The sequence below is a fragment of the Manis javanica genome, chromosome 8 (assembly GCF_040802235.1).
Source record: "Manis javanica isolate MJ-LG chromosome 8, MJ_LKY, whole genome shotgun sequence".
Classification (NCBI taxonomy): Eukaryota; Metazoa; Chordata; class Mammalia; order Pholidota; family Manidae; genus Manis; species Manis javanica.
The window spans coordinates 98419531-98445268 of NC_133163.1; the positions used below are offsets into that span (position 1 = coordinate 98419531).

At 39.6% G+C, this 25738-nt stretch overlaps 1 protein-coding gene across 4 annotated transcripts in view; it reads right to left on the reverse strand.

The window, feature by feature from the left end:
- Window positions 1-25738, reverse strand: part of FBN1 (fibrillin 1) — a 236413-nt gene that overhangs the window by 109782 nt on the left and 100893 nt on the right. For all 4 annotated transcript variants that reach the window (XM_073211771.1, XM_073211772.1, XM_017680284.3 and 1 more), the window contains 3 exons: window positions 11109-11306; window positions 7465-7590; window positions 244-369 (listed from right to left, as the gene is read on the reverse strand). In XM_073211771.1, coding sequence (XP_073067872.1) covers window positions 244-369; window positions 7465-7590; window positions 11109-11306 — 450 coding nt within the window. The remainder of the gene's footprint in view (window positions 1-243; window positions 370-7464; window positions 7591-11108; window positions 11307-25738) is intronic.

The following is a 25738-nucleotide window of genomic DNA, read 5'->3' on the forward strand; positions in this document are numbered from 1 at the left end:
AGACTGAGGGTATCAGAAGGGTCTCCTGGGTCATCCTTCTTTATGAGAGGCAAAATTTCCAAAACAAAACTACAAGATGCCTCTGTTCTTCAAGAGAGTGCTCAACTGTGTAACATTTCCATAAATGCACATTTTACATCAAGTTGCGATATCCTATGTCCCACTTAACAAACCTGTTTAGGAAGATGTTCATTATGGAACTGATTTACAGAAACCAGGCACACTGATGATAATTAAACCTACCTATGCATCTGGTACCATCGGGAGAGGTATAAAAACCGGGAGGACATTTGCAGAAGTAACTGCTGACTGTGTTTGTACATTCACCCCCATCACAGATTCCAGGAATGGTGCTGCATTCATCAATGTCTGGAACATAAAGAAAAGGTTCAGTGTCTGCAGAATACAGTATAAAACTGTTCATCATTACAAGGATTCAGATGTAACACTAGTCAAATCATGTCCGCAGAAACAGCAATCTTTGTATAATAAAAGCTGCATACAAACATTCAATGCACAGTGGGTGCTGATTTTCTCAACACAGGCTTACCCAAGGAATTTACAAAATTTAAGAAATTAAAGCAAAAATAAAAATTGAGTTAAGTTCCCTTTCTCTTAGCTTCATATTTGGCATCAGTTCCTGCATTGCTTTTCAGTCTGATTCTCCAGAAAGCAGATACAGAAATCTTATAGAGAAGATCACATGGTATGAGTGCTGACCAAGCCTTGGCCAACTTGGTGTTCTCAAGGACATTCATACTCCATTAAGATGGTTTTCTGTGAGGTCAGTGGGTGAACTGCTGTGGACACTGGAATGTTCCACCCACAACACCCACAAGGAGGACTGGTCCCAGCACTGGGGGTGCTGTCAGCACATGGCTGTAGGCTCTCATCTCCTTCTGGGACTGCCTGAGCTGCCAAGAGCCACTTACCCCAAGGCCAGACCCTTCCCAGGAGCCCACACCCAGTGATCGATTGTGGAGGAAGGAGAATGGTCTAGTCATCTTGCCCAGTGGGGAGAACTGTGAAAACTGCTCCAATTTCCTATTCCCTGTGGGGTCCGTGAAGCCACATCTGGGGTTAGCCCTCAGGCCTGAGGCCATTCTCTCCTCCAAGGAAGTAGTAAAAGTCCCTTAGAACAAATCTGACCATTTCCTTCAAGGAGAGCTTTTCGAGAGCAGAAGTCAGACACCGACAGATGGCAATAGACGGAGCACAAGTGAGGTGACAGAAGAAATTGAGAACTTGCTGCTTAGGCTAAAATGAACTCAGGGCACAGGGTATCCACCTGGCCTCATCTCCAAGAGGAGTGGGCTTCCTGTACTGGCCGGGGGACAGGTGTGGTTTGACTGAAGCCTCCTGAGAATATGCAAAGGCCAGACTAACAGCATTGGCGCTCAGTTTGGCCTTGAAGTTTAGAAACAAGGACTTTTGTTTTCCAGTGTAAGTACTCCTCTTCACTTATAAAGCAAAATAGATTTCTCAGTGGATGAGATTCAAGTGTCTTCTGACTCACGTTCACCCTGTTAGTTGGAAAGGCAGCAGTGATGCTGTTTACATGCAGTATGACCTTCCTGAAAGCAAAACCCATCCTTCTGTGCAAGGCTGGTGGCTAAACCAAACACTATCCCACTGCTTATATTAAGTAAATGCTAACATAAACAGCATTGTCATTGTGAAGCTGCTTAGTGGTAAAGATGCTTTTCCTATCCCAACAGACGTATGCTTCACTTGAGTTGGCAAAATTCAGGCAAAGAAACAGCCAAGGACAGAGCCTAATGTTCTAGAACTGGTGCAACATCTCACGGCACATTTTAAGACAGTTCTTTAACATCAGTCAGTCCTCCTGTATTCACCAGCCACACTTCTACTTAAAAACCAACCAAAAACCAAGTAAGTGTGTCAAAGAGCCTAGGGAGTCCACTAATGCCATTTAAGGATAGAGGAGGACAAAACTATAAGCAAAGGTATTAATAAAAATGTAGCTTCTGTAAAGTGTCCCTAAAAGTTAATGTCTGAGTCATGTAACTCCTATCAAAGATCAGTCAGGTGAGGAAATAGTGGCTATTAAAAGAAATGTTTTTTCTTTACCTGTTAGTATCAATGACTGCTACTATCCTTATTTACAGTATTACTATTCAATACAATATTTGGATACTTCAGTATCTAAAGGGGTTATTTCAGGTGATAGCACATGTCAGAAAAGGTTATCTAAGAAAGAATTGACTTTGGCAGGGTGGAGGAAACATCTTCCATGTGCTGGCTAGGTTAGATTTGGACCCTTCACTGCAGACAGCAACAATGAGAAGAATGTACATTAACATACACTAAGTGCCAGGCATGGTCAAACGGAAGCCTCACAGTAGAGGTATGATCTAGGATGATCTAGGACTCGACTTCCATAATTCTGGTGCCCAAGCATGGCTCTTGCATTACCCTGAAGCCCTCAGAGAACTGGCATGTAAGACCTGAAACAGGAGCACAGAGATCCATTTATAAAGTGTTGTTAAACACAGGTCTCCAACTTCCAGGGACTGGGTGTGGGAAAGGGAACAGGGTTTACTCTTAGGTGCATGTCCTCAAAGGGCAACGGGTCCAGAAATACATGGTAGCATGCACCCTAATTTTCACATAGATAAAGGTAAACTGGACCAGCCAACTTGTTCAATTCTAAGGAGCTTAAACGGCTCTGAAGTCCCTTCACTGTCTCCTCCTCAGTGACACACCCATTTCCTTCGTGCATCTGGAGTCTTTCTACTTTCCTGGACCGGCTTGCTCCTCAGTCCCACTGCTTGGTAGCCATGGGAGCAAGGCTCTGATTTCCTGACCAGGCTGTGGTGGAAGTCCCTGATGGTAAAGGACCAGAATAAAGCGTTAGAATCACAATAACTGACACTCTGAAACTCATTTATACTACTTTATTATTGTTCTAGGCTCTCAACACACTGTGTTTATCTCCTTTAATAGAATCTCAGGGATCCCATGGAGGAGAGAACTGGAGATGAGTGGACTTCCCAGCATTTCTGTATGTCAGTCTGTATCAAATGCCTACCATAAAAGTAAATCAGCTGGGGGGGCCTGGTGGGAAATGGGTCTTGGCTGAGAAGAGCTACTTCTGTGCTCTGGACACCTCCTTGTTTTCATGGGGAAAGAGTGAGAGGCGAGCTGCTGGTATGGAGCTGTGCCCATGGCCTCACTGGCTCTTGCTGCGGGCCTGAGAAAGGACACAAATGGGAGGTCCCATCCCTCCAGATTCGCTGCCCCTGTCCTTTGTTGTTCTTCCCTCTCACCCTTTAGCCTCCTCTGCAATTCCTGGGCATGCTTTCCACCCCTCAGCCTCTTCCCTCCCCAGGGGCTCCTCTAACAGGAGGGGCAGAAGGAGTGTGGAGGGTGCAAGGGCATGGAGCACAGTCTAGGTTCTGGGACAGGTATTTCTGGGACACTCAGCTGTCCAGGAGCTCCACCCAAGATCGTGGATATGAGCGCGGCATGGGAGAAACCAGTTAACCTGACTACCTAGATCCCTTCTAGATTACTAACAAAAAACAGGGGGAAAAAAAAAGCAAACTAAAAATTGGCAGCTAATCATTATGAAAGCCACAGAATGTGGGATGACGTTGTTTTATTAGACACATGAAATCCAGTGTAAGACACCTGACCGAAAAGTAAACAAGCTGATTGATTCTTCAAGTCATGTCAAAAAAACATCAGCCATATTATTTTACATTCACACTGTGTCAGCCAGTTTGCACAGCTTCTTATGCATGCCAGCACCAGCTGTTTGATCACAACCGGGAAACAATGAGAAATGTGGAGATGGAGTCTGAGTTGAGGAACTGGAAAAAAACCCAGATATCAACTTCCTCATTTGAAAGGATCAGGTAACTGACCTGTCCCAGATCACACAGAGGATGAGGAGTGTTAACAGGACTGGGCTAGGTGTACCTTATTCCAAGGGCTCTTACACCTGTACCATAGAGATTTTTGTTCTGCAACTGTACAGGAAGCTAGTGACCTTGAACAGTAAGATTCAAGGGCTACAGCTAGCTGCCGAGAATGGAGCCCCCCTGTAGTGATTGAGTAAGTAGCCCCAGGAATTCTTCTTGGTGCCTGAGAGGATAAGAGCCCCAGCAGCAAATAGCCATCAGATAAGTATGTTATGATTTTAGAATGGGGAAGTCTGAAGGTTATTGGCTCGCATATTAGGGAGTGCATGGACTTAAAAACTACTTTTCCTTTAAAGTCCTTTGCATCATGCAGTGCTATTGTAATTGCTAAAGGCGGCACTGGTGATAATCTAAATCCCAAAATATTAGTGGTTCATTAGGAATCCAAGGGACTTCTTCCACAAATAAAACTTGATCCTTTAATTACACTTTTTATTTCTTAATTTCCTCCCACAGTAACCTATGCAAATATGGACCTGTTTTCCAAAAAGACAGGGCCCATGTGTTCTTTCAGTGCGTACACTCCAGAGTCATTGGAAAAATCAACAATGAATGTGGGCATGAACTCTGTCTCCCTTTCTCTCAGATCACAGCTATAAATCTCAATCTTTTTTCTTTAATTTATGAAAATCTAGTAATTGTTATTTAATCACTTCAACTTATTAATTTATATTTCAAATGTACCTGAATTACATGTATTGATAGAGCACTTGATATATGCCTTTTTTAATTTGGGAGAAAGGGATATTTTAAGAAGCAAGGGAGAATTCTGCAAAAGGAAGATCTCACAAAGAGCTGCTTTCACCCTCACTGAGGGAGTGAAGGTTTGCATCCTGTAAATTTGCTAAAACCAATTTTTGACTGAGTTGGTTTCTTAAAAAAAATTATTGTGGGCTTCCGGGTCCCCAGTTCCTTCCTCTCCATGACAAGAGGAAGAGACATTTAAAAAGGCACTCAAAGCAATGGCAAAGGCCCCAGAACAATTTTCACAAGGGCACCAAACCCCACTGTGCCTGACCGTCTCCCTAGGACACAGAGACGGTCTCTTCATCCTTACAGTTGTATGGGCCAGATTTTCTGGAAGTCCTTCTGTTGGCCATCTGGAGATTATCCTACACCCAGGTGACACCAGTCCCACAGTGAGGCCCTGGAGCTGGAGGAACCCAAGGGAGTTGAAGGAGGGGACCCAGCTGACAGGCATTCTCGGAGGGCTTTCTGGTTACTTTCCTACCCACGTAAGACAGGGTGGCCACGTGCAAACAGGCCCCCAACTGGACATGTGGTACTAACAGGACATTCTCTTCCAATATAGAATTTGCATAGAAAAATAAAAAGGAAGGGGGGAAAAAACCATAATCTGAATATAATGTAACAGTAGATGACAAAGGGGAAAAAAAAGTCTGGCTGAAAGCATTCTGTTTTTATCTTGCTACTGACTTCAATATGTAGCAGGAAAAAAAATACCATTTGTGGACAAGGATTAAGTAATTCTCAGGCTGAATTTCTAGTCCACTGGATACACCACCATAATAGATTCTTAGTATTAACAAGAGAATTTAGAATCATTTTTCTTTCAGTCTGAGTATTAAATCTGTGCATCTTCTGTCTAGCTCATAACCATGGAAGGTGATCAGTCCTGACTGATGTTGACTGACTGGTCTGAGTGAAAGGCAAGGGACTTTCCAGTCCAAGCTGGAAGCGATTATAATTCCAGAAAACAAAACTCAAGCCGGGCAAGTCATATGGAACATACTGCCTGAGATCTTGAAGCTGACTGTATCTCTTGAAGGTGAATATATTAAGCTGAGAAAACCTAAAAATATAAGACACAACCCATTGCTGCTATGGATTTTGCATGTGATAAAACTTAGTAGCTTATCAATGTCATGAAAAGATATATATGGTAATACCTGAAAATCTATACCATTCTATGCTAAATATTTTTAAACATTAGGAAATATACTTATTAAATTATGTAGGGAGAATGCCTTATATGCAGGAAAGAAGATAAATATAATATACCACCACAAACACCAGAGAGTGAATCAAAAGAAGTAAACTTTAAGCACTACCTGAATGCTCTCAGGGCACTTAACCCACCAGAGACAGTTCCTTAATTTATAATGTAAAAGAGTGGAATGAAGTAAGTTCTTCCCTCTTTGCAGTATCAACATTCTCGGCTTCTAACTTAAACCTACAACATAACTTCTAAAACACACTGGCCTATGAGAGTGAGCTTTACTGTTTTTTTTGAAACTTACAGTGTTTTTAAGAAACTCTACTTTCTTAAAAAGAATTTAAGTATTTTTTACAGCTACCTCAACTGTTTATAGAATGTTCAAGAACATCATTATAAATTCTATAATGATTAGTAACTTTAAAGCAACTCTAGCCCATAAAGACAATTCTACCAGAGTTAGGTTATTTCAGTTGCAGGACAATTAGACACTCAACTTCCTATCTGTTATTTATGAATTGCACCTCAAGTTTCAAGTATATGATACACTGTGGTTATCATCAAAAAGAGATCTGAGTGATCTAAGCCTGGACAAATCATCTAGAATGAACTATTATATTGCTTGGATTTAGGAGTATAGATACAGCAACAAATGCTTGCAACAGCAACTGCTTTCCACAAAAACACATGCATCTAAATGAAACCTCATATCACATCATGTAAAGTGAATTGAGAACAAAGGAAAAAGTTGTCTCTGTCATCTGCTAAGAGATGTAGCCTTGAGAATGCTGTTATGTTATCAGCAGACATTACATATATAAGGTACATGCACTTATCAAGTGAAGAGAGTCTGGTGCTGTCTACTTATTTCCTGTATGTTTCACTTTCAGAAAAAAAAAGCATTTATTAAGGCCTTGGAAACCAGGCCTCTTTCAGGCAAATAGCAGCAATGGTGAATATGAACATATTCCCTGAAACACACATTTTTATAAACTCAATCTATAAACTAAATGTAAATATATAAATTTACTTCATTACTTTCCTATTTAATTAACATTAAAAGGTTTCCATTTGATAGGCAGAAAAGAAAATACTCAACTCATCCTAAGAGCTTAAATATAAGAGTTCTCCAAATATTAATATGAGATCTCTCCAAAAAAAATCAAACATACATTTTAACCAGAAAAACATCAGAAGATAAGTCTTTCCGACTGATACGTAATGATCAAATTTAAACTCATGTCTCTAGAACTATGCAAAAACATGTGTCTTGAACATTTTAACCCAAATATTGGTTCAAAACTATTTCATGTTTTAATATTTAATTGGATTCAGATGGATCTCTTATTTTGGGTCTATAAAAGTGGAAAAAGCTGCAGGGTTTTTCTGGTTCAATAGCACAAAGGCATATTATTCCTGGTAAGAATATATGTTTACACATTCACAGGAATGACAAAGGCAGAACGATTCAGGAACAATTTACAAAAAAAAAAATCTTGTCACTGATTTGGGTTTTGCCTACCCCTCCACCCCTCAACTGGAAAGCATGACATTTCTTACCTTCACATTTTTGTGATGCTTCATTAAATTTGTGTCCAGCAGGGCATTTGCACTCAAAAGACCCAACAGTATTAATGCAATTTCCTCCTTGACAGAGCCCAGGGATGGCCTGGCATTCATCCACATCTGTCATATTTTAGCAGTGAGAGAGAGAGAGAGAGAGAGATGGAGAGAGAGGGGAGAGAGAGAGGTTGATTCATACAAAAATCATTGCAGAAGAAAATGTGACTATTTGCCCACAGTTATAGTGCCATATTTATATCAATGAGTTGTCTATCACAATGTTTGGAATATAATGAGAGAAACTATTTCTAGTTTCTATTTACATAATAATCATGTTATGTAAAACAAATTATTTGAGTAACATAATTTGGTCACTAGTGTTCTGTAAGAAGCCATAAGTATTCTTTTTCCCCACCTTCCATCTTTCCTCAGGTAAAGAAGAAGAAATGTACTAACTTTTGTGGGTTTTATTATGCATGCTGCAGAGTGCAAGAGCACAATGATGAAAGGGTTGACAGGAATAACTAGAGTTATCCAATAAATCCTTAGAATCAAAATACAAAATGCAACCCATTCCCAAAATAAAGTTGTTTTTAAGAGTTGTAGTGAAAGATTCAGTTAAAACAGGATTTCCTTAAATACAGTCACTGAGATCACAAGACAGCTAATGTTTTTATATAAATGAAATGAAAAATGTGCACCTTACATCTGTAGAATTGTCTTGTACAGTAAAAATTAAGCAACCTATTTTTCCAGAGGAAATCAGGCCAAGAAGTGAGAGAGAGACTCACATAAATGTGCAGTCCCAATTACAGACTTATCTTGCTGGCAAAGTAGCTGCCAGAGGAACCCTCTTTAAAGGAAAGTCAGAGCAAGTTTCTCTCCAACTCAAAATTCAGGTCCACACTAAGTCCTAGAAGATTCTAGCTGCCCCCTCTACTCTCTGACCTCTTCTAACCTCCTCCCTCTCTCTCTCCTCCCCATTCATAATGGCTTCCTTGCCATTCCTCCAAAACACCAAGGATGCACCTGCCTCAGGCTCTGCAGTGGTGGCCCCTCTGTCTGGACTGCTCTTCCTCTGTAGAGCTGCGCGGTTCATGCCTCCCCCCGCCATCCATCAGGTCTCTGCTGTGCTGTAGCAGCGGGCCCCTCCCTGGCCAAGCTGATATCAACACCTGACACCCCCCTCACCTCCCAACCATCATTCCCCACCCTTCTTACTTTGCTTATTTTTTTCCATAGGACATACCACTAACTGACTTAATATTTATTATTTGGTAGCTTTGTTTTGTTTTATGAATTGATTGTCTTCAATATAGGCTTCCAGAGAGCAGACTCTTTCTCCATTTTGTTCACTGATGTAACCTTCACACCTAAGGAATAATTGTGGCCCCACATGGAATCCCAAATATGAACTTTCTGGGAACAAAAATCCATCATTCCAGACTCATCACATTCAGTTAGAAAGACTGTAAAAATATATGCACATTCTCTCCATCTCTTCAGACATAACATGTAAAAATCGATAAGGAACCCCCAGGAAACCAGGCTAATTTCTTTCTCCACTTTGGAGAGTTGTTTCATAAATCTGGAAGCTTCATTTACTCTTTAGTTTTATTCTTCATTTCTTGTGTGAAGCAAGAAAGCAATTGTTGACGGTACAATCTCAAATAACCCAGGTCCTTGAGAAAAGGCTACATTCAGGAGATAAAGGAAAATATTTATTTTATATAAAAGTGTCACTTAACTGCTTTAAATGGAATGTCCTGGTCCACAAATGCATGACTATATGTGAAGTATAATTGGCTTGTTTTATAACCAATCTCAATTTTATATTAGACCAGAATTTTCCATCCTTTTGCTATATTGAATGTTTACTGAAATGTTATTTGAAATTAAAGTTGTACATAGAAACAAAATGAAACAGTTTTGTTGATCACAAGAAATTATAGATGAGGGCACTTCTGCTTCTAGACAGAAGATACAATAGGCTCCCTTTATGAATCTGTTTGCCCCTCACCTTGGGCCCAAGGAGTGAAAATACCAGCAAGGAAACAGAGCCCAAAACGTGAAGAATTCAATTCTCAATGGTTTTCACAAATTTTCTTATAAAAACTTTTTTTTTCTTGAATGTTGAGTAGCAGTCAGGAAGGGACAGAAAGAAAATGCTGGAAAAGTCTAGATGGTATGAGATGCATAGCAAAGCCACAGAGCAGCCGGTCTTCCCTTTCCCTCTTCAAGCTCTGCCCTCCTGTCGTCTTAGTGTCGCCCTGTGAGTGGGGCTCATGGACAGGCAACTGGACACTCCAGACCCAGCTTTCTGGGCACTGTCTCTGAGTTCGTGGGTATTAGCTGACTTCAGAACACCAAGACCGAGAATTTCTTCAAAACTCCCTGTGACTTTCTAAGGATGAGAAAAATAAGAAGGCACCAACAAAAACAAAAAGAGGAACTACACTTACTCTTTATCTTGCTATGCTGATGGACAGTGACTGTAATGGGGTTTGTAGGGGGGACTTGGTGAAGGGGACAGCCTAGTAAACATAATGTTCTTCATGTAATTATAGATTAATGATAACAACAACAAAAAAAATCATGCAATCTACCCATTTGTAATTGTATGGTTTCAAAGTGACTTTTTGCTGCTCTTGACATTCAGAAGGATACGTTGAAGGGCATGCCACGGAGGTGCGTGCTGTACATAGAAGCCAGCGGCCAGGACCAACAGTGGTTATCACAAGTGTAATTTATGCAAGTATTATTTAATGGAGACCCCCAGAACTGTGGGATTAAGCTCACATTCTGTTTTATTGTCTATTAGCCTTATAATTAACATACAGAACAAAAAAAAAACCAAATTAGTATCTATTTGCCTCAAAAAAGCCTATCCTGAATTTTAGGAAAGAAAACCCCAAAAATCCAAAAGCACTGAAAAAGCACTAAAGATGTCTAGAGGAAACAGATACAGCCTGGGAGTTTTCAATCCCATCAGTTTAGTGCGGAACTGCCTCTGTTCACTTCCTCCTGTTTCTTGCCAGACATCCAGACAATAAAAGAATTTGTACAGCTGGAAGAACAGGAGTAAAAGCCAAAACCAGACTTAGGGCTTCTATGGGAGGCAGGAGAAGAAGCAAGCAGGCGACATCTGGGGATATTTAAAACTGTGAAACAAATCCTAATTTATTTCTGACTTGTAAAAAAAAAAAAGCATAATATAGCATGTAAAATGGAAAGAGGAATAATTTTCTTCAGGTCATCTAAGTACAACACATGAGACAGAGGAACTTCAACAATTTCTAATGAAGGAAAAAAAATTAAGCAAACTACATTGTTCACAGATTTTGCTTTGTGCTTGTATACACAACACTGGTCTAATTTGCAGCACTACTGTAAGCGGAATTATACCACTCCATGGGAACACCTCTGGGGTCAGAGGTGGGAACTACTGGCAAAGAAAAGTCTAGAAACCAGCTGCTCTCTCTTGAACCATGCTCCTAATGCTTGAGCTGGATATGGCGTCAGCAAAATCGTGAAGTTATGTCTCTGACACTGCTTTTCCATTCTCTCCAACTTCATTGGGGAATGGCTCTCCAGAGTAAATAAGATGAACCCATTAATAATTCCACCCGCCTGAGATTTACCTTGACATGCTCCTGTGCGGATGTTTGGTATGAAGCCACGGCGACAGGGGTGAGGCTGGGCAGGGCACATCTCACAGGGGTGGCCCCAGGCTCGGCCGACTGTGGCACAGCAAAGCGTTTTTGTGCAGACAATCCCACTGAGCTGTCCCTGGCACATCTGGTTGCTGATCACAGTAAAACATGGGCCTGTCCTGTAATCTGGAAATAAAGAAGGAGAATTCCATGTAAGTCCAGAAAAGCAGGAACCATCAGGCCGAAGAACAGGTGTGCCCCAATCTTGCTTGACTCCAGGCTGGGAAGTGGTCTTCAGGAACAGAACCACACATCCCCAACTCCTTGTGAAGCTTTAGGCAGACACTCTACCTCTGAACTCCATTTTCCTCCTAAAGAGTGGAGATAAAAACACCAGTTCCCAACCACTTTGAAGATGCTGTTGTGAAGATCACATGAGCCAAAGGAAAATACTTTGCAACTGTGATGTGCTGTACACATAGAACATAATAATATACCACATGTTCATTCATATAAGAAAATGCATTGGTGCCTACTGTAAATCAGCCCCTTTGCTTGATTTAGGTATTTCAGTGATTAAAAGAGACCAAATACCCACCCTCACAGGACTTACAGTCTAGTCTTATTCAGGCTGGAGAAATTTTAAAACTTTCAGTGAGACAAATCATTAGACCTTCCTCCTGGTAGTTCCTTGAACAAAAAAAATAGTTACCTGTTTCTTTTGGATTGGGTCCATCTTATTTCAAACACAAGAAACAATCAAGCAATAAAGCATAAAAACCATTTACCCATATAAAGACATCAGGTATTTAACAGGAAGAGAGAAGACACTGGTCTGAAATCACTGCAACCCCTGGGCAAAAGGACCACCTTATAGCAAACAGGGACATGCTAAGACCACAGGAGAATTCCCAAGTAGTCTCACTGGATACAAAACCTGCCTCTGTGTTTGTTTATTTGTTTGTTTATTTGTTTAGGGTTTTTTTTTGCTCAGGGGAGAAAGTCTGTCTGGATTCAGCAGCCAACAAGCAAGAAAGGTTAAGATGCAGCAAGCACAGAGGGCCAAAGCCACTTACGTGTGGATTTTGTTCAGTGAATATACTGGAAAACGTTTTGGAGCTCTGTGACAGTTTGAAAAAACTTGAAAGGAGAACATTTTCTTTTCTCTAACTTACTCTATTGTAAGAATATAGTATATAATACTTGTAAATACACAATTGTGTTATCCAACCATTCATGTTATCAGTAAGGATCCTGGTCAACAGTAGACTATTAGTAGTAATTAAGTTTTTGGGCCAAGTTACATGTAGATTTTCAACTCTGTGGTGGGTTGGCACGCCTAACACCTATGGTGTTCAAGGGTCAGCTGCATTAATTTAAACTTTAAAAATATATTTAACTAATTGTACTAATTTTAAGTATAATTTTAAATTATACTTAATTTAATATATTTTCATTGGCAAGTATAAATATACCAGATTCATGAATTCACAGATGTTTGCCTGATAAGGATCAATAAAAATCCTCTTAATTCAATTTAAAGAAAAATATTAAGTAAATACTAATATGGGATATGTAAAAGGCCAAGAATTGTGGGTGGTATGTAAATGCTAGCAGCCTTAGCTTTCCAAAAGACTAACCTTAGACATTTTCCCCCATGAAATCTTTACATACTCTGGCCCTGCCCATCTTTCCAGCCCTATCTCCTGACACTTTCTCAGTTTATTATTTGTTTTTTTACTTAGTTTATGCTTTTTTTTTACCCTACTGATTTTTTTTTTACTTTTGTATAATCAAATTCCAGGTATATTTTAACATTTAATTCTTCACAATATGCCAGATGTATTCAAAATATGCTACCTTTTTCCATAGATACTGAGCTCAAACAAGAATATAAAAATTAAATGCTCGAGCTGTTGAATAAAATTTCTGCCCTTATTTCATTCTATTAATAAAGAAAAAGTCATTCAGTGCCATGGCAGAACAAAATCGCTCTTAAACACACTAACTACATGGACAAAGTGTATGCTGAAGGCATTGTTCTTTCTTTGCCTCAATTCTTCCAAATATTTCCTATAGGCTATTGAATAAATATTTCTCTGATACCTAGTGTTTCTTTTCTATTTAATATTTTAAAATATATTTTTCTGATTTAGCATAAACAAACATTTTATAGAATTAGGAAAAGGCAGTAACATATAAATAAGAAAATGAAAATCACATGTAATTGCACTTGAAGAAACCCTTGATAATATACTGGTTATATTATTTTAAATAATTTTATATACATGTACAAAATAGGAGTTATACTAATTATACAATGTTGAATCCTGCTGTTTTTCACTTAACATTGCCAAAAGCATTTTCCCACATAAACACTGTTCTAAATTTTATTTTTTTTAATTGCTACATAATTTTCCATCTAGTTATAATACAGTTCTGTCAATCATTTTCTTACTGTGTGTCATTTAAATTGTTTCCAATTCATTATTACACACAACATTCAGTATATAGTACTAATGAATTCCTTTTAGGATGAAAAATGTTTAATCTCATTCAAAAGCTATCAAGATTTTTATGACTACACACATCTTATTTCTGAGACTAGAAAAATAACAGCAATATAATCTTTCATTTAAAAAATAAACAAAACTTTCTATATTAGGCAACAAGGGAGGAAATTTGGGTGGGTTTTTTTACCTCTTAATTTACTGAGATAAGTGCAAATGCTTTAATCAGATTCATGTTGGCATGTCATTTTCAATATTTAAAAAAACATAATGGAACATGAGTTTTAATTTACAATCCTCTCTTCAACAGGACTTGGATTAGTTTTCCTCCTCATTTTGCCAAGATATCCTATGGAATTATCTTAAATATGAGGATTTCAAACACTCAGGGTAGGTGCAAATAAAGTGTTTTATAAATGACACCAGTAAACTCAAAGCACACTACAAAAATACTAGGAAATTTTATTCTGTCTAACGTTGATTCATGACTTCAGACAGGAATTCCTTGTTGGAAGGTTTTCATAAAGAGAAAAATAACCCTTAAGACTTTTCCAGGGTCAAACACTTCTGTGCTCATCAATATGAAACACATGGAATAGAAAGGGCACTTGTTTATTCTGACAATATTCATTAGGCACCTCTAGAGCCCTTAGGACCCATCTTTATTAAACATATGGATATTTGGCACACAGTTTGAGTATGCATAAGAGGATCGATGGACTTAACACATTTCCATGCTAGATCCTTAACACTACAAAGAACTAGCCCATTTGACCGTTGAAGATTAGTAAGTGGACATAAATATATTTGTAGAGCCATATTTTTAAGAAAAATTGCTGATTGCAGAGGGAGAAGCATAATCTGGATTAAAAAGAATTGGGCCTAAAAGTCTCTTAGAAGGTACATGCTGTATTGACATGGTTTTCAAATGTCATTCTGATTTGTCAGCAGGTGCTTTTTGTCCTGTGCTTCATTTAGATTGCCAATGTTTTACTGTTTTTAGTCCAATACTCCAATCACAGAAAAAATCTGTCCATACTCCCAATTTCTTACTAATAATCCAACTATTTACAATTATTCCCATAGCACTTACAAGATACTAGGCTAAATTTACATACTCTTTTCTTCAAGTAGTTCCAGCACTAGACAGGGAATGTGCCTAATTCAATAGCTGGGTAATGTGGACTCATTCCCTCAATGTAAATCATTATTCTTAATGCAACTATGATATAGTAATAAAAATACTCTGTTTGCAAATTGCTGTACAATCACTTCCCTATAAAACCTCCATGAACTTGGGCAACAGGCCAAGCCTTTCCGAAATTAAAATGCAATTTAATTGTTTTTAACTGGCTTACTCTAGTGTGGTTAGTTCATGGGAAATTCTGCATCTCTGTGTTCCCATTCTGAGTGGTTAGGCTCAAAGATTGTTCCCCAGTCCCAACAGATTTGGCCTCAAGACATGGGATCTAACTAACATGTGTCTGCAGCCTCTGATCCCCAGGTCTTTCCCGGCTCTACAGTTCAGAATGCTGAGACCTACAGCACTATTTCACTTTGTTACCAGACTTCACACTGAAGCAAATGCATCATTTACAGGGAAAGAATATTCTGTGGTACAATGAAGCCTTGCCACTCCTGCCCAGTTGCTAAACCACAAACTCCAGGGAAGGCACAAGGATATAATCTTGGCACTAGGCTCCAATTATTTTAAATCCTTCTTTTCATAAAAATTACAAATAAAGGAATGAGATATCAATTTATCTAGGATAGAGAGGGTCACAGCATGCTTCTCCTTTGCATGTAGGTTGACCTGGCTCCTGCAGCCTACACCTCAGGCTCCTAATGTGTGGAATTTCAATACAACCATCCAAGGAAGGAGTTCCGAGTAACTTTCAGTCTGAGGAAAATTAAGGCCAAGTTCCATGGTCATAGTAAGTCTCATAACTCTTGCTGTTTCTTCTTATTCCAATCATTCTTAACCTTAGGACATAGCCAAATTACCTGAGGAAGTTTTGCAAAATCCTGATGCCTGGGCCTCACTCTATTCCCCAACAGGCCTCGCCCTCGGAATCTGATTCTGTTGATGTGGCCTGGGGCCTGGGCATTCATATTTTGCAAAATCCCCCCAAAGTGATTCTGTCTTCTAGTATTCTCACTTGTATGTGTCTGCCTCTCTTTTTAAAAAACCTTGTTGAGGAGTGTTTATGTTCTGTTATTAATTGGAGGTATATGCAAGATACCTGACCACTTACCTGTTTGTCTAACCTTAGGAATGTGAGAGAGCCCATAAACTGGGATCACTGTCACTTGACATAACCCAGTAACTCTCAGTCAGGACTAACATTCTAACCATGGAAAAATAGTATTCATTTCCATAGTGTTGACCAGTCATATGACACAGTATTAAGTTCTTTATTAATTATACTAACCACAAACTCCCTAAACCAAACAACAAATAAGAAGTGAAGAAGGATGACCACCTACCACTCCACCGTGCTCACAGTCAACTGGATACAAGCTCCCAAGCTCCTCCCTCCCAGCGTGACAAAGCACATTATATACAGGATATCACTCCAGTACTATGAACTCCCATGCTCAGCTTCCTCGCCCAGTCCTCAAGCAGGGACCCGAGAGAAATTCCAGGGGAATTCTCTAACCGGGTTCCAAACACACAGATCAAACTTGAGCATAACACCAAAAGGCAATTCTTAATTTCTTCGAGAATTGCACAATCACAGACCACTTTGCAATCCTTCCATGGTTCCTGATTTAATGAAATATAAAGTTCTGACCATCATCTATGAATTTTATGCAGAAAACAGTAAAACCTTAATCAAATCAACTTTCCAGACCTCACTTCCAGCTGAGAGGGCGTACAGGGGTAGAGCAATAGAATAAATGATAGCATGAGGAAATAATCAGAAAACCCAGAATGAGTGATTTTTAAAGACAACTGTCCTGAACTTTTCAAAAGCAAATGACACACACACCCCTAAAAAAAATAAAAAGAAAAGGGATTATTTTAGACTAGAAAGACATAATAACCAAACCTTAATTGGATACTGTTTCAAAAAGAGACAACTGAGAAAATTTTATATGGGCTGGATAATTCCCATGAATCTGTGGCATTGTTTTCTCAGGTGTGATCATTGTATTATGGTTATATATGAGAAGGTCCTTGTTTAGCAGTGAAATGTATGTAATTTTCAAACGATAAGGCAAAACAAACAGATAACAAGTATATATATATATGTACATACATACAAATATGTAATTATATATAAACATATATATACATATATAATGTATATTATATAATGCTATGTAATATATAATATACATATTATATAGAAATGTATGTTTATGTATATACACACACATTAATGTATACACAAGAGAGTATTTTGTATATGAGTGGAAAAATGTTAATAAATATTATAAATGGAAGTTATATGGGTATACTATAGATTATTATTTCAACTTTAATGTAGGTTTGAGATTTTCCATAATAAGAATTCTAGCAGGGGGTGGGAATTCCTTCCTGGGCTACTTTTATTATGCAATATTACTTCTCCTATTTCATTCAAGCAATGTATTTTTTTCAACTGACATAATAAATTTCAAATATACTTTCCAACCCATGCATTTCTCTAAAATACTACACATAAGATTACGTACTGAATACAGTATCTTCACAATATCATTTAAAGAATATGACCTTTTGGCAAAATGTACTAAACTGCATTATGCAAAATTTTATCTTAAGCAACTGGATCTGAGGTATGGTTTAATTGTGATGACTTTTTTTTTAAAAGCATTTGAGAAATAAAGCATAGGTAGGAAAAAGCACAAAATGATTTGCATGTTGATATTTTCCATGCCTTTGAACTTCTCTAATTCATAAAAGTATTACCATTATGAGTTTTAATATAAATATTCAAAACTCCAGAAACAAGGTGATTTGTTATACACCTTTCAATTTAACATGCAGACTATGCAATTCACCAAATCCAGGCCATAATTCTGTGAGACCCAATTATGTGTGTCAGCAATTCAGCTACAGAAAATTGTTACCACGTTTTATTCTGCTTCATGATGAAGAAAGCAGTAAGCAATCTTGTTCAGGGAAAAGAATATCTCATTTCTGAATAATCATTTACCTGACTTTCTTTGCTCCCTCACTGCATGGCCTACAAGTCATTACTGATTTTCATTTCTCCCAAAGTTCTCCCTAAACAACCTCTTAGGGAAAAAAATGGATGGGAGCAGATAGAAATCAAATTCTCGTTTTGGTGATACATTTACCATGAGACAGTAAAATCATAGAGAGTGTCTTCATTGTTAATGGTCTGCAAATTGCCCTTTAATGAACCAGCTGGCCCTGGTTTATTCACTTTTAAAATGGCTTGTGTGAGTGCCACGTTAAACCAAACTGCAGTTTCACCACAGAGCATCAGTTATTGAACACCAAGACAAAAACAATAGTATTATATAACAATTTGATTTATTTGTTCTTTTATATTTTCTTCAAAGCCACCAAGTACAAAACATTCTCTACAATCCAAAAGCAAGATTAATGACATAACAGTAAAGGGCTCTATGAGCAATGATATCAAATGTCAACATTTCCAGGGCCAACACATTCTTACATCAACTGGTATATACATACTTTTTTATTAAGGTATCATTGATATACACTCTTAAGGTTTCACAAGAAAAACAATGTTGTTATTACATTCACCCTTATTATCGAGTCCCCCCATACCACATTGCAGTCACTGTCCATCAATGTAGTAAGATGGCCACAGAGTCCCTACTTGCCTTCTCTGTGCTACACTGTCTTCCCTGTGACCCCACACAAACCATGTGCACTAATCATGATACCCCACAATCCCCTTCTCCCTCGTTAAAATTTAAAAGTTACTATAAATGCAATTTTCATATATAGAGGGTTAATGCCTATGTTAGTAAAGGGGCAGTAAAACTGCAAGTTCCACTAATATAAGGTATCTAGACTAGGCAAAATCAGAGACAGATAGTAGAATGGTGGTTATCAGACATTTGGGGGGGGGGAGGAATGGGTTTCTTTACTTATTCAACAAATATTTATTGAGCTACTGTGCTGTGTCGGGTAGCAGCATAAGATAAAGTCCCTGACCACATGAAGTCTACAGTATGATAGAAGATGTAGTCAATAAATAGGTAAATACATTAATAATTATTTTAGATTTGAGGTTGTGATTCAATCTACAAATGAAATTAAGCATGCTGTTAAGATAGATAAATAGGGGATACCTAGATGGTAAGAGTTACCAGGGAAGACTTCTTGGAGGAGGTGACATTTAGCCTGAGGCTAAATGATGAGAACAAGCCAGTGGTGCAAAGTGAGAGTAAGTGCTTTTCAGGTTTAAGAGATAGCAAGAACAGTCGCTTTGAGCTGGGAGATGACCTGGCTTCTCCAGTAACAAGAGAAGGCCACTATGACCAGAGCTTAGAGAGCAAGGGGGAAGGACATGCCATGAGGCTGGAACATCAGGCAGGGACTGGATTACGCAGCACATTCCAGGCCACAGTAGGAAGTTTGGATTTGGCTCTAAGTTCAACAGGAAGCCACTGAAAACATGATATGTTATTTTTAAAGTGCATGGCTTAGAGGTTCAATAGTGGAAGAGGAAGGCTTTCAAGGAGGCTCCTGAAGGATCTGAGGTGAACAAAGATGGAGGCTAGACAAGGGTGGTTGTGCAGAAATGCAGCTGGCACGTGGGGCATCCTTGGGGGAAGAACCAACACCGAAGATGGACTGGACGCAAAGGGCGAGGGAAACTGAGAGACGAGGGCGACTCCTGCTCTGACTTCGGGAGCTGGATGTATGGCCAGCCATTCACTGAGATGGTGACTGAGGGAGGAGGCCTCGGCTCTGCCTACCAACAATCAGGATAGAAATTCTTCACGCTTTCACAATCAGGTACCCTCAGATGGCACAGGTGATTTGAACTGAGGAGGCTGGCTCTGCACAAAATAATGCACATTACCTATCAATCTTGATCTTGTCAAAACCAAACCAAACCTGTATGTCATGAAATTATATCTTGGTCTGTGTGTTTTAGCTTCTTCACTAAATTTCTTGTCCTTCCCTTCCTCTTTATGAGCAGGCATTTAGAGGTACCACATTCAGATATTTATATATAAACTCTATAGTTGAAATTCTTAGTTCAAATATGTTTGGCCAATTCTCACAGAAACCGAGTGTTAAGGACACATGGCTCAGACGAACAGTATGTGATGGAATCCTGGCGTTGTGGGTGGGATTTCCTCCAGAGGAACTTCACTGCTGCTTCTATAAAATGACAGGGTAATGGAATCCAAGACCACTGGCACTCTTGCTGCCAGCCCCAAGTTCATTCTACAGGAAACAGACACATACCACATTCCAGTGATACTATCAGTTCTCAGAGATCTGGTGAAAAACTTAAAAGCAAGAACAAAAGTTCAGACATTTAACTACAACCAAGAAGTGCCTCATATAAATATGGACTTTCTGTAGTATGAAGATAGACAAATGACAGTGAGATAGTTTAGATACATTGTTTGGAAAGTGTTATTTCTAGAAATGGCTTTTTACCGAGCATTTTTTTACTTATGGGTATGTTATAGGGTGCTCATCTCTCTCTCTCTCTCTCTCCCAGTCTCTCTCTCTCTCCCTCTCTCTCTCTCTCATACACACACACACACACACACACACACACCAGACCTAAGCTAATATACTATCGAGTAGTTCTTAAGGTGACCCTCCTATTCTCAGAATGTGTCTTTGGAAGAAAACACCTGATGAATGAAAAATTCTTGAGTCTGCTTCTGGCCTGGGGTCTGGCAATGAACTCAACTGAAGAAAGACAAGTTGGAAGAACGTACAGCATTACTCAGAACATGTGAGTGAACTGTGCAGAAGGCAGGCACAGAAGCTAAGGGCATGGCAACAATACCGACCCAATCATAGACGTTTATGATCAGCCAAAGAGGATGCCTGACAAAAATCGTGCCTGCTCAGGTATCAAAACATGGCAGAAGGTCGATTTTCTGAGAGACCAAGGACTAAAAGCATTAGAACCTCACAACTGCACTTTTACTAGCACCTTACAGTCATCCATTTTTAAGACCTACCACGTGGACCGAGAATGCATCCTCAGTTGGACAGTCATAGTGCCCTCTTGGCAGCTTCACTGGTAACAGACAGATTTTGATGTTTTGGGACACTTGTATGTATTGTATGTGACAACTATTTTCACAGCATAGAATAGCAGTTACACAAATATGTACCATGCTCTTTGCAAGTAATAATTATGTCCCAGGTATCCCAGGTAAATGATCTCAAGAGCTTAATATTAACACTATCCTGCACTATAATGATTTATGAGAAGTACATATTTGGTTATTAAATCATCAAAATATATTTCTCGGATATATTTGGTCTTCAGCCACAGTTCCTCAAAATGCTTCGAAGTCACAAAGGTGAAACAGGTGTCTTGCTATGAATGACCCTGACTTCTGGACCCCACCCAAGGGCAGGAGCTTCTACCAGGAGGGCGGACCAAGTGGTTAGAGGACTGGAACTTTCAGTCCCACCCCCTGACCTCTGGGGAGGGGAGAGGGGCTGGAGGCTGAACTGGCCAATGGCCAGTGACTCCGTCAATCATGACTATGTAATGAAGCCTCCACAAAAACTGAGTCGTTTTTTGGCCCTCTTTTTCATAGAGCACCCACCCTTTGGGGAACCAGGATGCATCCAGTGCCCCTGGGCTGGGTCCCAAGCTCCCTGAGGACAGAGCTCCTCCGTTCAGGACCGCACCCTATGTCTCTTTTCATGTGGCTAGTGATTTGTATCCTTTATCATATCCTTTAATAAACTGGTAACTGTGTTTCCCTGAGTTCTGTGAGCACTCTGGCAAATAAATTGAACCTAAGGAGAAGGTCCCTGAAGTCTTCGATCTGCAGCTGGTAGTTCAGAAGCACAGGTAACAGCCTAGGGTTTGGGACCAGCCTCTGAAGTAGGGGTGTGGGCAGTCTTGTAGAACTGAGAACTTTCTGAGAATTGCTTGTTGGTGTGGGGACCCCCCCACACACTGGAATCGCGTTTGGGAACCCTGAAAGATATACTATATAGGCCAATATAGTTTCCCTAAATTTTGCCTACTGCAGCCAGTGGAAGACCAGTGTATGGCTGAGAAATTTTCATTCTATAAAACTGGAAAAAGAAACTAAAGCTGCTCCTGAGACTATGAGGTCTACAAGTTTTAAATCGTGTACTGTCTGACCGCTGAAGGAGCGCTGTGTTACTCTGTTCTCTCTTAGCACTTACTAAAGATTTACATCAGCTTGGCCAGACATTGGGGTTTCATCTGAGGCAGCTAGTTAGATATGTGTGGAAAGTGCATATGGTTAGAAAATAATAAGACAGCATTAAAAGTGGTTTAACATGCCCCAAGAGGCAAGCCAAACACCACAATTTTCTCCAACTGTGGAACTAAAAAAAACCCGAGCCGGATTTTGGCTCTCTTTATGTCAGAACAGGTCTATACTGTATTCCCTTGGATATTTCCAAAGCATGTTAACAATAATTAAAATTGAATTTCCAAACCTTTAAGGGTAAAAGTTAGGAATATAATATCAACGACTGTGGAGGGTGTTATAATTCAATCGACATCATATTCGCCATTCCAGGATTTAACTACTAATATTCAAAATTCACAACTGAGTGGGGCAAGTGTTCTAAGGCTCTATGTTCATGCAAACAGCCTCTACTCAGATGCAGATGTGGTGTTTCTGCAGAAGTTCTACAGCTAAAAGGTAGTGCTGCTGGGCTATCAGCATTCAGATTTCTCTAGTCCAAGGTTCTTACACTGAGGTTCACAGTTGGAACTCCAAAGATGCCCTGAAAAATTGCACAGAAATCATGTTCCAATATGATAGTTCTGGACACAGTAAAGTGGACCTGGTATCCGAGTGCCAGATCAAAGTGAGGCAATCACATGTTCTCTTCCAGACATTTGGAACCGGGATTGAGAAACACTGGTCTTCATCTTTGCAGGTGGCTGGAACCTCAGACGATGTTACCTTGGAAGCCATGGGCCTGTGTGTCTTTGAAGAAGCAGAGAGCAGGCCATGTGCATGGGGGAGGAGCAGTGTCTACAGGGAGGGTCAAGGACAGAGACCTTGCAGGCCCCAGGGAAAGGTGGAGAGAGCAGCTGATTCCTGCTTCCAGCTCTAGATAAAGCCCTGCCTGTATCATTGCCTTTGAGTTCCTGGGACACCCCGCATTCCTTATAATAAACCTCCCTTTCTGCCTAAGCTAGTTTCATTACAACCAACTGGAAACTGCATTTGTACCTTTTTGGAGGAAGAGAGTCTGCAGTTTTCTGCAGATTCCTACAAGTATTCATGGCTCAAAAAAGCACTGCACTATAATTAATAATAAGTTATCAACAAGAGTATGGCACTTCTTGGTAACTTGTTCGAGTTTACCAGAAAGACTTGTATAAAAGATAAAACTTTTCATTCTCAAAGATAAGTGAAAATACAAAACTCCACCCTGTCAGTAACAAAAGCATTTTCAGCAGCTCATCCTCTTATCTCAACTGTAACTCAAGACAAGGCACAGAGAAACAGAGAAATTTGCAGGAGTTTTCACAGCCATATGTAAATTGGTAGCTAACTCTTACTAACACACAAATTTCTAGCTGATTTTCCCCCAAATGGCAGCAGGCCTTTATTGATGATTTCACTTCAATATTTAGGCAGAATACAATAGCACTGAAAGGCAGTAGGCCTGAAAAGCCAGGAGGCCATACTTTCTGATATCAACTCAGCAACCAATTTGCTGTGCATCTTGAGTCAGACACTCAACCTGTCTAACAAGACTCTAAGTGGCCAAGCCATGAGGCATTCAGAAGCCCTGGTAGCCCTTCAGCTGGTCTGTGTCAGAACAACAGCAGCCAGATTAGGGGGAGAGGGTCATTTCCATAGCCCAAGGAGGACAGTGAGTAGAAAGATGTGTCTGATAGAAGCTCGTTTTTCTACCAGACTTGCTTCTCCCAGATTTGATGGAGGGCATCACCACAGCCCACATCATGCAGCCCACAAACTGGGAGGGTACAGTTGACCATCAGACAGCTTCTTAGTCCCCCATCATCTGTAACCCAACTGTCACTGCTTTACTATGGACCCCATCTCCTCTAACTCTGCAGGAGTGAACTTAACTGAGTTAGAACAAAAGGCACAATCATCCTACCCAGCTTCGTCTCTTGGAGTCCTAAGTGCAGTCCCTCTCCAGCAACACTGAGTAGGCTGCTGTTCCTCGACTCATGAGATGCTCAATATGCATGTCTCTGCAAATGCTGTTCCATCTGCCTTGAATGCCCTTCCTCCCCTAATTTCCAGCAAATTCCTCCTCCAGAAATCTTCCCTCTCCACTTGCCTCCTTTTCCTTTGTGAAACTAATTAAACTCCACAGCAATCACTGATTTATATGATTGGCTTTCATTAGACTGTGAGCCTTGAGGATAGGTATTTTATCTCATTAAACTTTGAATCACCCAGGGCCTAGAATAGTTTGTGGGTCCATAATAAGCACTCAAATACTTATGAATGAATGAATATGAAAAATTACATATCTTCCAAGTTAGTCTAAATCCATAATTGTTTGCACTATTCATTCCCTTTGCTCAGCCCTTTGGTGTTTACTACTTATTACACCCTGAATCTATTGCATTTGATTTGAATCCTAAAACTCTCATTGTCAAAGTGGCAGTGAGCAGTTACCTTCACATCAGTTTCCTCTACCTCCTGGGATTGCATGAGTAGTAAATGGAACCACGGACATAAAATAACTACCACAGTTACTAATTCTTCTATTTATCCTTTCTCCCATACATACCATGATTATAGATTACTGATGTCATGTGCTATTCTGAAAAACAGATAATGCCACTAACTTAAAAATGACAGGACATATACTTTTTAATGTGTACTGCAGAGCTAAGCTTTGTACCAAGTCATTTCTGCTCTCTGGCTTGGCCCTCTTGAGAACAATAGTTGGAATTTGCAAAATAGAGTAAAAGTAAGGCTGGTATACAAATCAAGTCCAAGCCACACAGATCCTGGAGCCCTTGTTCTAGGCAGGCTGAAAGGTACAGATGGGCATCTAATCCACCCCCCTCTACACTCCCTTTCTCCTTAGCCACCTTCCAGCTAGCAGAGGACATGTTCCCTGATCTGGTAAATAGAAGGAAGCAGAAGCCTACAGAGTGAAGTGAAGAGTCAAGGAAAGCTTTCACCTCTTATAAAATGAGACACACCCATCCGGGGCACCCCCTTGTCTTTATCCCCTTCACCCTTCTAGAAAGATATAATGCCTGGAAGTCCATCCGCCAACTTGCAATCATGAGGACAAAAGCCCATGCACTGAGGATGTTAAAGCAGAAAAAAAGAAGAGCCTCTGTCCCTGATGACATTTCTGATACCTCCCAATTCATTTGTGACATAAGAAAAACTAACGCCTACTTGTTTAAGCTACTGTGGTTGAGTTTTCTATTACGTCGTCCACGTTCATTCCTAATTGAGAAGCCAGTATATGGATATTTTTATCACTTGACATATATATGAGTGAATGATCCAAGAGTAAGATACTGCATTTCTGGAATTTTTATGTAGCATGTACTTTAAAGAGTGAGAACAGAAACACTGAGCAAAGCAGGTCTAGGGCATAAGCAAACATCACCTAAGTTCAAAAGAGAATTCCAGATAATGCTCCTTCATGAGCTCATATTCTAAAAATCAACTTAATTTTCCTTCCTGGAGATTGGAAAAGGTGTCTAATGTTGAGACATGCTAGCCTCTGCTAACCTGCCTTAATAGTCTGCTCTCTGATGTACACACATTTTTTTAATTAATCAACATAGAAATGGTCATATGCATCACCATCACAAGAGTTACTTCCAGCCTTCACTTGTAAAATACATTCAATTAAAAAAAATAATCTCAATAATGCCTTGATGTCCCTGTTTCTTTACTTTTTAAAGAGATGAGATATTCTTTAATGTGACATGCCCC